Source organism: Parambassis ranga, chromosome 20 (assembly GCF_900634625.1).
Source record: "Parambassis ranga chromosome 20, fParRan2.1, whole genome shotgun sequence".
NCBI classification, from domain to species: Eukaryota; Metazoa; Chordata; class Actinopteri; family Ambassidae; genus Parambassis; species Parambassis ranga.
The window spans coordinates 256276-271332 of record NC_041040.1 but is presented as its reverse complement, the minus strand read 5'-3'; the positions used below and the strand labels follow the sequence as shown (position 1 = coordinate 271332).

The window sequence follows — 15057 nt, the reverse complement described above, 5'->3', positions numbered from 1 at the left end:
CAGACCAGCCTGCCCAGGCCCAGACATTGGTAGATAATGACATCCTCTCCCTGGATTAATTGTAAGGGACACATTAAGCAATGGGGCTGACACTCCCTGTAATTAAAGTGTTCACACCGATGAGTTCATACTGGAACACTCTCTGCTTTCTCTCTTTATCTACTGCTGGAACTGTGGGGCCAGGGATCCATTTGGGAAATTCAAACAAAAACAGAGGTAGTTTGAGGTTTCTGTCTGTGTTTATGATCACATGACAGATCGTTAAAGAACTGAGAAGAGCTCGTATTTTGACTGTTACTTAAGAAATGTTGCTTTCCTGGCATTTCCTCTGAGATAAAACTGTTTTAATCCCAGCATTGCTTTAAATGTGAGAATCAGTTTGCATGTAGATGTTTTGTCTATATCAATCTCAGGTGTGAAGTGGAAAGTAGGTGAACACATTTGATCTTTATCTGTTCCCTCCCACCCCCGCTTCAGTTTTAACCACTGTGCACCACTTTCACACATTACTGCCCAGCAAAGTCCATGACCTTTTCAGGAACGTAGGCATGGAGCCTTTGCAGTCATATCTCATATTGAGCTCTCTAATGCTCTGACTGTGGATGCTGTGCTGGCTGCTGTGTCGCTCCTGTCCATGCCTGCCTGCCTTGCTATCGCCCCCCGGGCCATTGGGGCCCTCAGCACTGTCCACTTAAAAAAAAAAAAAAAAACATCCATTGTAATTGAAGAAGCCACTCTAATGTGACATGCACATGCAGGCAAGCAGAAAGGTTTGCATGCACATGCACACACACACACATGCACAGACACACTGTGTGTACATGAACAGGTTCATGCTGCTGCTGCTGCTGCTCTGTGGTGGGGGGGGGGGGGGGCGTGGGGAGGTTGGACTCTGTTTACCCCATGGTCATGCACGCACACACACACACATCATAGACCAATAGTTGCCCTCTGACTCCATACAACCCCTCCTGTGCCGCGGAGGCACTCAGCTCTTCCTCTCCTCTCCTGGTGTTCCTGTGTTGCTGTTATGGGTTCCTATTCAGCGGCTGAAGGTTCTATTGTTGTGTGACAGCGGTTCCTGTGTATCCTGTCACAGCCCGCTGCTTCCTCTGTCCACCTTCCTCCCTGACACTTCTTCTTTCTTTTGCTTGAGTATAGACTTGCGTCTCAGGTGGCTCACCCTTTACTGTATTGACTTATCGTACATTTTCTCTATCTCAAATAGCTGCATTTTACAAAGTAATTGAAGATTAAAGGACCAGAAATGACAGTGATTCTGGTCAGGTGGCACCAACAACAGATTAAAATGGAGAACACATCTCCTATGATTAACAGCCAGCCTCCCAGACTTGGGTCATGATTACACTCCAATCTGTGCTGCCTGACTCTCAACAGGTTTACTCTCCACCAACCATGCTGCTGTTGCAAAGCACCTTGGGTGTTCCCAAACTCACCCGCTGGTAAGCCATTACCTAGACATACAGAGACAAACGGCGCAAAGGTACGCAAATGTTGATGCAATCAGGTTGAGAAAACATCTCCAGGGCCACCACCATCATGCAACACCCCCTCCCTCCCCTTTGCTCCTCTCTCCCTCCTTTCTCCCCCACTTCTTTTAATCTCTCCCTCTCTCCTTCAATTATCACAATGTCACCACCACCACCACTGGGAAACTTTTGGTGAATTAACAAGCAAAAGAGCTTTGCAGCGGGTAAGCTGGTGCTCTACTCTGTCATTGTCATAGTGGTGGCTCCGACAAAACAGTTTGCGTACCTGCTTAAGTATTACAGAAATTAACACCTCCCTTCCAGGTACAGTAATCAAGGGGGTGACGGGAGACAATTAATTAGGTCCATCTGCATCACTGCCTTTACATAATTAATGGGGCTCATTACTGAACTGCTACTATGATGTGGAGCATGCTAGCCTACACTCTAGCTCAGAGCATTATAGCAGTAAAAGCACAGGGAAAGTGAAGATTTTCGGTTATTTATTTCAGTTTGCCTGTAGCTGACTAACCTGCAGTGATGGTTGTAGTTTACCATGTAAATCTTTAGGTTTTCCACACTAAAAAATAGAGGGGGACATCGCCCTCAAACTATGTACAAATACAATGTGTCATTTGTCTTTCAGGGCAGGGAAAATACAAGAACATTGACTAATTATAGATTTAATTTACTTCCTGTTGTGGGTGGAACACTAACCATTACAAAGCTGTGATGTATGTAATTAGCAGCAAGAAACAAAAAAAGGGGGTGAGGTAATTCTTAAAGAATTTCAATTATGAAAAAATGTCATAATTGCTAGGTGAGCTAATGCCTCCCTCGCTCAGCTGTTATCCACAACACTTGAGGCTAATGGTCTCTGACAGAAACTCAGTCTTTTTCCTTCAAATTAAAAAAAAAGCACACATGTAGGCAGGTCCCAAGCTTATTCAACCCCATTGCTTAGTCAGTAAGCTGCACTGCTGACATCTTAACCCCAGAGTAATATTTAAAACCTCGAAGCAACTCAAATCATCATATGGCAAGGAGGAATCTATAATATAAAGTTAATTGGTGAGAAAGTAAAAATTAGATTATGTTTTATGACCGCCTTGTGAAAATTACAAGTTTGATAATAATGGGCCATTTGCAGGTTGGTTATTGAATGTGGATTCTTTTTTTTATTGTTTCAGTGCTGGAGGGAGACACAGCATCAGAGCGGTTTAGCTGAAGTTACAGCACAGCACATCCAGGAAACTAGTTTAAACCTAATTGATTACTGTTGCTTTGCATTAGGTTTGTACCTGCTTGTTGCATGTGTGTGTGTGTGTGTGTTCATGCCAAGCATAACATGTTAAGATGATGCTGATGTGACTATAATTTCTCATAGCCATTATCTTTTTATGAAATCCCACACTACTGTAACCATCTTTTGCCCCGTTGATGTTTGTTACCTCCCTTGTTGTTATTGTGGTGCCATGCAATGCATGGAATGTCATCATAGCTGCCAACATTTGACTTCTAATATTTGTCTAAATATGGACAAATGCAAAATTGAAGTGGAAGGTCATTGTGCGGGGTGTGCTCTTCTGTGCCTCCATGACCTGCTTGTGCTGTTGTGAGGTCACATGTTGGCCCATTTTCTTACCGAGCCGGCTTTGTAAAAGGTTTATATACTATAAACTGATGGGAATGGAAACACAGCATACATTTGCAAATATGTTTACGTTTTTTAGTTGACCTGTTTTCCTCCACTTAAATGGCTAATTTATCTGTGAGTTGCCAGGTCAAAGTGACTGACAGGTTGAAATGTGCATGGAGACTGCTTCATAGATAACCTTGGCAACGTGGGTGCAGTCAGACAAACATACAAAAACCTATAGATGATGCATGTTAATGTGGTTAATTGCAGCTTGTGTGCAGGATATTAAAGAAAATCAGGCACTTACAAAAGGATGCCTGCTTAAGCACAGTATAGACTCCGGTCTCAGGCGTCTAATGTACATATTGCAGCTGAAATGCCTCTGCAGAATGCTAAAGTAGAGGTTGTAAAAAAACTAAAGATGCCCTGTGTGGCAGCAAGCCAGGTGTCGAATTAGGCTAAAACACACTAGAGGTATCTGCAGTTTTGTGTCACTCTCTCTTCCCTTTGTGAGTGTTGTGTTCAGTAACTTTTTTAAACTAGCTCATGCTGCTGTTCCTGTGCGCACCTTGTTTTCCTTCTCCTCATCCCTCCTTTCTCTCACTCAGCTAATGAAGGCCTTGTAGCCCACTGTTATTAAAATTACGCCCTTGCCTCTGATATTAATTGGGTCCATAATAAGGAATGCGTTGGATTCATTATTTAATTGCAAGGGCACATTTGGAATACAGTTTCTGAAATGTATTTTTAATGAAAAACACTACATCCTGACCTAATCATATCAACCTTATTCTATCTAATTAAGGATGCAAAAAATCATTAGAGTTGCAAAATATTAGTTTCAGCTCTGTCGGGCTGCTCCTTTCCTCGCCTTCATGAATATATTTTTTTTTCCCCTGTCTATGATAAATAGTTAATGAGGGAAAAATGACAAAAATTTGCATGTAGGCAAATTAGTCTAATAGGGATATGTCTTTGCTGAGTTAGGAAAGTGACCCTTTTCATAGGAGAAATTGTTACAATAATTATGAAATAATGGCAAGGCCCATCTTATTTTGATGAAAAATGGTCTGCTTGAATAATGTAAAAATGTTAAAATGCAATAACCCTAAATTTTCATCAAGCCAGAGAATATGTTAACGTGTTAGCATTTTATCAGTTTAATAACACCAAATTAGGTACAATATGAAGTATGCTGTAATTGTTGCTGTGGAGGGAGATATGCGGTAATGCATGGATGATTTAGCGCTGCACTGCAGCAAGGGGCCATCAGCTGCTAAATGAAGCCTTTGCTTAATCACAAACTTTGGGGATGTCATTGCTTTTAAAGTCTTCCAAACATTGTGAGGTTCAATTTTCTTCCAATAAACAGGTCCATCACAATCCCATTAGCAGTAGTCTAGTCACCTATCAGAGCCAGGGTTGCAGTTCATTAAGGCTTACAAGGTGTTAAAGAAAAAGGAACTTTTAGATTACAGCATGAAATTTCTGTATCCTGTCGGTACATTCTACAGCTGCTCCTTGAAAGCAGCAATATTTATTATTTTCTCCATTTTTCAAGAAGTATTACAACATTCTCTGTCAATTATACGTAACTTGAGGCTGATAGTACTAACAACATGTGCCACTCTCTATGCATCCACTAGCTACAGACCAATACTTTAGCCTTTAGGTTGCTGGAAGGAGCCGGACCAGGTTTCACCTGACTCCATGTTTCAAATACCTGTTTGACCTCACTGCAGGTCAGCCTATCCAACTATTAAATGATCACCTCAGTTACTAAAGCATGAGCAAACCTGAAGAAAATGAATTTATGTCATATTAAACTCACTCAATGTCTAACTTAATGAGGATTGATAACATTGCTTTATTAGTACAAAAGTTAAAAAAAATAGGTCTAAATACGATTGTTTGGATTTGGCTTTGAGGCTGATAGTAATACAATAAATCCCTAAAAGCAGACCTAATGAGAAAAAAAAAGTTTTACATTTATCCGTGAGCAACCAGGGTTTTGGGGTCCCTTACAGCTGCCTGCCTTACCCTTAAAATGCGCGTGATATTTGTGTGAGAAAAAGTGCAAAAACAGATTTTATGATAACACCAGTACAACACTTTGCAATCACTTAAGATTGGTGTTGAGTCCCTCCATTCAAGACCAAAAAAAAATGCTTAATTTCCTAAGAGCCTGTCCATCTTGATGTTTTGGGAGTATGGGAGTTAATGGACATGGAGAGCAGCAAGCGATGTGTGCCACTAACAAATCCTACAGAATAAATTAAAGAGGGCAGCAGTTTGATCGCTGCATTCTATTTCCCTTATCTCAACAAGTCACATTTTCAATCACTATGCAAAGATTTTACATCGGGTGTAGGCTCTGTGCTAATACACTGCCCTTCCCTGTGTCATTGCCATCGACCTATGCTGGGCTGTCAAACCTCAGACAGCCTCTGTCCGTGATGATAATTTCATGGAAATATGCATTTATTTGAACTGCCACACAGACGTCGACACTGAGAGAATGCCCACTATGACATTCATATTCATCCCAATATGTGTTGATTGAGCAGTCTCTCCTCAATGAAATATCTTCGGAAATTGGTTTTCACAGACTACCGGTAATCAGGCAGCCTGCTAGCCCGGTTTCTGTTTTGGTAATTATCTTGTACTAATTAGAATGAAGCTAAAGACCTCTGAGATGAATTCTCAGCTTTCTCAAATGTAACTAAAGAAAATGTAATGATATAAATGAGCCCATCCTATACATCCTCTCAGAGGTAATATCTCCTTTAAAGTGACCAATGGCTTCTTGGCTAGATGACACATGTAGGAAGGGAGACGGCATGCGTTACCTTCCGCCTCTCCCCATTGAAGCCTCTCCATTGTTCCGCCTTCTTGACGAGGTAGTTCAGTTCTTGATTGGACATCTCAAGATCTTGAGGCAGGAAGTACACTCCTTCCCTGGCTGTGAGTCGCTGAAATACATCCAGCATGCGACCATTATTGTGGAACCTGGAAGAGACATGATGAGCAGATTAGGTTAGGAGGATACATCATGCTAAATTTCAACCCCATAAAGGTCACATTTTAAAATGTGTAGGGATGCACTGAATATTCGGCCGAATATATGAAAAAATGCCACATTTGGCCTTCAGTTTATTGAGTTACAAGCAAGGCCGAATGGTGTCGTGTGACGCAATCACACAATGTACAGTGACGCTGTCACCGACGCCAGTTAACATGCCGGTGGTGTGGAAATACGTGGCCAACGTCTTTGAAAAGAAGAAAAAGTTTGCAAAGGACAGTGCCAAAGCAAACAGAATCACAAAGAAGATGATGGAGTACATGGCATTAGATCAACCGTTTAGTGTTGTGTAGGACATTGACCTAAGTCGGTATTCAACCAAGCTTTTAATTTTTTATTCAGCTTCGGCAACGGCCACAAATTTTCATTTCAGTGCATCCCTAAATGTGACAGGCCAAATCATTCCCTTGTGTCAATGATGATAACTATGCATAACTGTTTCCTCTTTCTTTTTCATGAAAGAGGTCAAATCACAATGATACTGATTTTCTGGAAAAAACATGTATAACTTTTATTGATTACGCCGAACATATTTGCAGTATGATGCTCTATAAAAGTGGATCAATAGAAATAGCAAAAGGAATCAAACAAATTGGCCTGTGAGTGGGAAGTACTTTGTTAACACAAGCTGACTGTAGCCGTGTCTGTGTTTGGCTGGGTGTCTGTGTGGTTGTACATCTGTGAACGTGTGGGAGTCAGATCCTGGGATGTTCTTCAGTGTTAATGCTGAGCTTCAAAGATGGCAGATGCAACAGACGTGCTTGTTGCAGATGTGTCTGGAGAGCCCGGCTTGAGTCACAAGCAAATGTGTTGTGCACAGCGGAAGGCATATTGATTCATACCTCCAGATGAGCGCACACATCACCAAAGTGTTATTTTTCTTGTGCCACACAAGAGTGCATGCAGCCAACCCCTAAAAAGAAACACCATGTCTGTAAACAAATGTCTTGGCTGACCATCAAAACCGGCAGACCTTGTGCCCTTCCATAGAGATTCTAGCCTGTCAGAGGGTAATCAACTCTCAAATAAAACCAACATCAAGGAGACAAGGATTTATACACGAAGCTGGTACAAAGCTTTGAACTCAGCATCATTCCCCATCGCTCTTGGGAGAGAGATGTTTGTAGAATCTTGACCTAAGACACAGGAATAGCATGCATTCATTTTCATCCTACACTTGAATTGTGCTTCTCATTCATTTATGCAGTCTCGCTCTTGGAGGAATTCGCCGTCTTTGGATCTTTGCGCTTCAGAACTGGCTAATTTCCTTTAGCCATGAATTTAAGTATGTGATTCTTTTATGTTGTATATAACATAGTGTTTGCGTATTACAGGAAAATGTTTAGCATTCCTTTGTTTTAGGCATTAATCACTAGTATAGTACACATTAGCCTGTCAACACAGATTCCACCTTATAAATGTACAAAACAGGAGACATACACATGGACATTGTGTCCTGAACACCCCTCCATACAGAGCCTCGACATAACTGTGGACAGCAGCTATTTTTCGTCTCTCAGACCATGTAATTGTGAGCATGTAACTGCACCACTATCAATGTGACATCACTGTTTCTTGTGTTTATGAAGTTTCAAAGAGAATAAAGGTGTAACATGTATTTTTTTTTTGCAGGGAGTGAATAAAGGCTGCCTAAAATGTAATTAAAAAGGGGATAACAGTCCATTCTATCTATACATATAGCCCGAGGCATTTTTTTTAGAAATAGGTCACGGTCTGTGTCAGAGCCCCTTTTCTTGCAGCCAATAGGAAACTGTAACCCATAAAATTATCAGCCTTGCTTCAGCCTCGTGGCCTACATTCAATACAAACCCGTGTGGCGGCTGAGTGGCAGAAGTCATTATTCCCGGCTGCTGTTTTAATATTGTCCATTTAGCTGGATCCCGATAAGCGTCCCGCTTACTGAAATTAGATGGCACCCTCTCCTCGGCCGCCAATCTCAAACTGATTAATTCAATAAGGGTTTTCTTACATTTTGAGCTGTTAATGGAATTTGGTCTTATATGAGGGTGGAGGGACACACCTTGGATGAACATTGTGTTACATTATTGAGTAATTTATCACCTGCCCTTCTACTTTGTTAGTTCCACACTACAGAAATTATGTCCTTCTATTTTTTTTGTGTGCAACAGTCATCCTTTAAGTAGGAATCTGTGGCTAAGCAGGGACTCCCAATCCCTTGTGCCTTACTTAGGAACTTAGTATATCCTCTTTTGTATACATGAAGATGTTTTTATTTTGTCTGTTCATTTACACTAATCAGGAAGCACAACAGAGGACGGGAAGTGAAATGCTAAATCACAATGCAAAGCTAGCAAGTAAATGCTTCAGCATGGCTGACCTCAATCTGCAAGACGCAGAACACGCAGTGCATTGAAATAGAGTATGTCTGTTCGTCACCACGTATATGCAGTCCATTTCAATATGTATGAAACCTGCAGTGATCCCAACCATGCAAAACCTAAAGCCTAATCGCATAATGTAAGGGGGTTACATGTTCACGCCATATCAAAACACATCTAACTTTTGAATTACAAATGCTTTTTCCAATTTCCAGCCTATGGTGTGTACAGAGAAGGCGACTCTGTGGCGCATGTGTGTATCTTTTGCTGTTGTGTTTAACAGCTTAGTGTGCGTGTGTGTAGATGTGTGACTTTGATGCATAAGTAATTCCATGCGACTATAAAATCAAAATGGATTAGGTCAACATTTTATTTCCTGTTGTTTTTTGTGCTTTTTGTGGATGGAGGATGGAGGGAAGGAAATGGTGGCTGAGGTGGGGTTGAACACGGACAACTGGTGGTTGAGAATAGTAAGCTGATTCAGAGAAGGTCCTCCTCTTCATAGCCTGCAGGGACAGTGTGTGTCCATTCAAAAGTACCTAAAGGATCCTTCACTGCCTTCAATGTTAAAGTTGTGATGTGTTTCAGCCATGAAGGTCAAAACTCAATGTCAGAGGTTAAAGAGCAATGTGACAAAAACAGGACTGAGATGCTCTTGCACTAGCATGCACTGTGCACTGCCAAATGTGCTTGCTGCATACCTTAAAGGAACATGCCACATTATTCACCATCTCCCCTAGAGTTAGATAAGTGGGATTTTTGTGTCAATGCATGCATTGTCTTGGTTTGGCAGCACCACTAGCAGCTTAGCTTAGCATAGTCAATGGTATGTGTATGTACACATACACATGCATAGCACAAAAATGGGCTCATCAAACTCTAGGGGAGACAGTTATCACCCAATTTTCATAAAATGTTGGTCTGTTCCTTTAAATTGTAGGGAGAATCTATTTATTACTATCAAATTAGCCACACAGATGTCGTGTCAAAAAAAAGGTTCATAGAAATTCAATGTATACACACTCATATACCTGGTCTCTGCATAAATCATTTAACCTATTTGTTATTATTTCGAATTGTAAACAAGCATAATGTCAGGTGTTAAAGGAACTACTTTTTTCTGTGTGTCTCACCTGAGCAGGTAAATGGAGAGGATGGTGATGGAAAGCAGAAAAAGTACTGCATATATAAGAAGAGTGATGATCAACCCAGCTGCGCCTGATTGGTCAACTTGATAAAAGTGCCAGTAGAGCTTGGCTGCATCCCCCACCGGTGAGTCGGGGCTGTAGGCGAGACGCTAGAGAGACAAGTTTAAAAAAAAATCACAAATACAATAAAGGTTTGGAATAATTTTGTACTTTTTTTAAAATTTGGTTTCTACTTCTTGTCAAATGATTAAGGTAACAGCACAAAGATATTTCAGTCTTCCTTTAACTGACAAAATCCAACCCAGCGCCAAAAAAAGACATCTAACCTTGCACATTTTCTCACCACCCTCCCAGTCTTTTTTTTGTAATCTAAAGTCACTTTGCCAAGATAAAGTGAACTCCTATTTAAAGTGCACAAGTGTCCAAGTTATTTTTAAGTGACTTACCCCGAGGACGGCGTCCACTGCAAAGACTGCCAGGGGGTCGAGGACTGTCCACACTCCCTGAGCCATGATAAACTTTGACGTGAAGGAAGGGAGTGAGCCAAATATCTGTTGACAGCCCCATCTGATCAGAACCAGCAGGAACGTTATTGCGTTCAAGGTCAGGGGACCTACCACTACCATCGCCAGCTCCTCCCGGGTGTGGAGCAAAGAACTCTGGTACACGAGGTCCACCGTGTGTGCGTGAAACTGGAATCTGGTGAGAGAGGAACGTGTCAATATGTGTGTGCCATATTTGTGTTTGTGATGCTTTGCAGCTGCAGGGCAGCTGGTTCCAGCAATTCACACACTGTTAAAAATCTGTGGTTGATTAAATCATATTTAATTAGTTTGATGACAATTATAATTGGCGGTTGTTTATTGTACTGCTTACTGCTGATACATGTTCTAAAGAACACTGTTTTTAAGCTCAGATTAAGACATCAAAATGTTTTAAAGTTAACAAACACTTTAAGTAAGAGCAGTAACACCTGTGCTTGTACATGACAGAGCTTTTCCAAAGCCCCTGTTGAAAGCTATAGACTCCCCATTTACAGCAAGCCTCATGAGTTTCTTAATCTTCCCATCAGTCAGGAGGAGGTAGAGCCAGTGGTGGGAGAGGAGAGGTCCAGTTTTTTCTCATTAATTTCCATCTGATTTGCTCCAAGAGTTGAACATCTCTCAGATCCTGTCCATTAATCTGACAGTGGAGGTCCATTGGTGTTTTATCTGAAGCAAATCTGCTAGCAGACATAAACCTCAGAAAGTCTTTTTAGAGCGCAGAGATGACTGGATGACCAACAAACAGAGGACTTTGTTATTTTTTGATACCTTTAAAGGCTTCTATTGTCCTGATGGATTGCGAGGATTAGGATATAGGAACCTATTGAATCTTAAATTATTAACATGAACAGTAGCAAATGCTGTTAACCATTGACGACCACAGAAAAGATCCTACACTGGTAAAACGCACACTTAGATATTGAGCAGTACTTCAGTTTCAGTTCTAAGAATTACTTATGTGGAACATTTTGAACATATTTAACAGTCGTTGTCCTACTTCTGTGAGGCAACTGAAGCAACACTAGAGACTGTGGGCAGCTGCTAATAATGTCCAGGGCTGGATTATGAGGCAGGAAGGAAAGATAGACAAGAGAGAAAGGAAAAAAGAAGATAGAAGGGAGAAGGGAGGGATGCCTGTCACCACACTAACCACTCTGACTGTCACTCACTCTCTCTCTCTCTCTCTCTCTCAATGGGCACCACCAGCTCCGGCCATTGCATGGAGAGAGAAATGCTCGGAGGGAGAGCAGCAGATTTGGACATGTGGAAGTTGTCATCCAACGTTGACCCCCTCTGTTTTCACATTTTTGCTTTTTTTCACCTCCTATCCGCCCCCATTCCATTATTTTTTTTTTCAAATTCAGCCATATTTTTTTTCCTTCCTCCGCCTTCCTCTATCACTTTCCATGATTTAACACACGATGTTTGCACCCACATGTTATCGTAATAAAAACCTGCTTGTATGCATGTTTGCAGCCAGCCCTTTTTATTGTGATGAATTAAATCAGCACCATATGCTATTGCAATGTGATTTAACAGTTCTGTGGTATCTTATTGCTGTTTATTATCAATGCTGTGCACCAAATAATAACAATAAATTCCTTCCAAATAATGTAGCCTTTTGGGACTTAAATCTGTGTGGTGAGCAAACTCCCCCAGCAATGGTTTGTTAATATTGAGAGAGTCTTGTTAAAATGTTAATGGGGGGATTCCAAACAGATGATCTGGGTGTATCCAGCCTGCGTGTTTGCCAACACACAAAAACACTGCACATCCTCTTTCTCTCTCCTGCTCATTATTCTCCTCCACATCCTATCCCACAATGGTGTGATTCTGTCTGTTGTCCTATGTGCGTAATTAGCCTAAACACTATGAAAATCTACAGGATGTACAGTATGTGTGTGTCTTCTGTTTTGTTAATGCAACAATGTGTAAGCTCACAAATTGTCTGCATCCATGCGTTCCTCTTCCATACGTGTTTGTGTGTGTGTTTGTGTGTGTGTGTGTGTGCGTGCAGGGCAATATCAAAGGAAGCAAACTCACTTGTTGACAGGAACTGCTATGGCCTGGAGGTAGAGCCACTGGCTGCAGTAATGCAGGTAGAGCCTCACAAACCACATCAAAGCCAGCAGCAGCATAATGAGGCCGAGCTGCTGAACGGAACCACGCCAGCTACTATGCAGTTGTTGTTGTTGCCGGGGCAACGGCAGGCCCAGCTCGGACGGCAGCATGCATAGGGCCAGGCGGGCTCGGTCGGACAGGCAGGGAAGACAGGAAGTAGGTCCAATCGGTGCTGATCTGTTTTAAGATAGAAGAGGATCGATTTCTTTGTATTGTTATTTAGACAAAACTTATTTTATGTGACACATTACATATTATAAGTTCTTTTTTAATTTATTCCCTTTTTTTTATTTAGTCATGAGTGCCAGCATCTGTAAAGATGATTTAAACATGAACAAGTACATTTCCACACTAAGTACATTACAATAATTGGAATGACAGTACTTAATTATAATATACAGTATTTCATATATGTTTTTTTTTCAATATCAAATGCATGAAGTAAACATGAAAGGTAGGGAAATTCGAGCTGACACACATTCACACATGTACACAAGTGTTCACTCTGTCTCTCTCTCTCACACACACACACACACACACAAACTGATAGGAATCCCTTCCAGCGGTGCTCAGCTTCCCTCAGCACCTCTGCCTCCTCTGTGCCGCCCTTTGTCAGGCCTGCTCAACGATTCCCTTTCATACAGAGGGCACAGATGGAGTCGTGAAAGGAAAGGAAAGGAAAGGAAAGGAAAGTATATCTGTGTTAGAATGGGCTTGTAATACTATGACAACACTCACCATATGTATATATACACAACTGCAACATGCCATTTTATATTGTCAACACATGCAGATAAAGATGACCCCTATTGTCTGGCTTATAGTAATTAGAACAAGGCTAAAAGTAGGTGTTTACAGTACAGCTATGCTTAGCATCACATAATGTGACTTAAGGCGTACGCCTGTGGACATCCCTGTGTCTCACCACTGTGTCCCACAGCACAGTTGGAATTCACTTTGTAGTGTGTATCTAGGGAAAATGGTTCATTGCCTAAAGACGAAAAACAGAATCAATTGTATTGCTCCCCCACCCTCATCACCAAATAATTAGGCTAGACTTATATCAAAATGAAGCAGTGCAATTTTATTCCCCTCTTGTACTGATGCTGAAATGTGAACCTCACACAGCTGTGTTCAAAACAAAAGACATCCTCATGTGAGGAGTTTAATACTTTCTCAAGTGGTAAACTATTTGAAGTTGAATCCAGTTCCTTGGTGCACGCTCACAAGAGCAGCAGCAGCAGCAGCAGTGTAATGTACAGTACATGTGGGAAAACTCGAGACCCATTCAGAATATGCTCAGTCAACAGATTGGGCTGATAAATATTCATAGCTTGGCTGAAATAAATGCAAGCAGAGAGGATAAACATGTATCATAAAAAAATCAGTTCTCATGCAGCTCTTGGGTTGAGATTATAAAAGATAATATACAGGATAGGCACACTACGTGTACTTTTTTAGACCCTTGTTTTTCTTAGTAGTTGAGTTAATTGCAATTCACAGCCTCACCACTAGTTGCAACTAATTCACCGGCCCTTTAAATTTAGAGCAGCTAAGCTTAAAATATACATGATTTTAAGGTATGATCCAAACAGGAAGAAGATAATGTACAAGCAAACATGTCCCTGTTTCGCTATTATAATCCCGTATTATAATCCTGACAAAGGCTCTTCTATCCTGTTCCAAGCTTTATCACGACTTGTTCTACTGTGTGACATTAAACTGCTTTCCGCATGTCTGCAAAAGTGGAATTACAGAGTAGACAAAAAAAGCTGTGTGTCACAGACACAGGCAAGATGCTACCCTGTCAACTGGCATTGAACGAAAACAGCAAATAGAACCTGACGTCCATCTTTTATATAATGAAGATATTGATGATGCATGAAAGAGGAATATTTTTAGACGTCTGCATGTGGCGGCCTCTTCCAAAGGAAACTGGTAACGTGAAGTGAAATCTGCTATCTCCACTGAATTGATTTCATTATGGCACCTCCAATTACAAAAGTATAATACGGAAAAAAATAAGGAAAGGCAGGGGGCGGAGGTGTGGGGTTTTTATCTTGCAGGAAAGAAGGATGTTTCATTCCAATATCACAGCTTGTCCCCTGAACGACTGATAGCATGTGGCATAGCGGCCCAGTGATGAAACTAACCATTTCAACAGGCATGCTTTGGCACATAATACTGTATGTTTAATTGTAGTTTATATGCTTCTGTGAAATCTGGGCCAGAAGCTGTTCCCTCATTATCTTAGTTTTGATGTGTTTGGTGTTTATTCCCATGTCATCAAAAGCACATAGGGACTCCTCATCCTCTCTAAACCTTTTGCAGAGTGTGCCAAGGCCTGTAAATCAGATTTAACTAGCGTGTATCTGTCAGCTACTGGAGTAAGAATCATCTTCTGGACCGGTTTTCCCAGGCTGTGTCCCTAAATGTTGCACGGCCTGACAACAAATGGGAGCTGCGCTTTTTTAAAAATAGCACAAAGTGAAAAGCAAGTACAGACAAGTATTAAACCTCTAAGATGGCATGGGTAATGGGAGATGGAAGGGTGGGGGGGGGGGGGGGGGGGGGGGGGTACAGTGGGGTGTTACATTTTAAATAGCACATTTATGGTGAGAAGGCTCCAGGGCTGTGGAGATTGAAGGTAACCCACAGATTCCCTTTGCATA

At 41.4% G+C, this 15057-nt stretch overlaps 1 protein-coding gene across 1 annotated transcript in view; it reads right to left on the bottom strand.

Moving 5' to 3' along the window:
- ofcc1 (orofacial cleft 1 candidate 1) overlaps positions 1 to 15057 on the bottom strand; it is a 67245-nt gene that overhangs the window by 13055 nt on the left and 39133 nt on the right. Inside the window, exons 18-21 of the mRNA XM_028433384.1 lie at positions 12308 to 12562; positions 10166 to 10418; positions 9705 to 9868; positions 5979 to 6138 (exon numbers count right to left, since the gene is read on the bottom strand). Coding sequence (XP_028289185.1) covers positions 5979 to 6138; positions 9705 to 9868; positions 10166 to 10418; positions 12308 to 12562 — 832 coding nt within the window. The remainder of the gene's footprint in view (positions 1 to 5978; positions 6139 to 9704; positions 9869 to 10165; positions 10419 to 12307; positions 12563 to 15057) is intronic.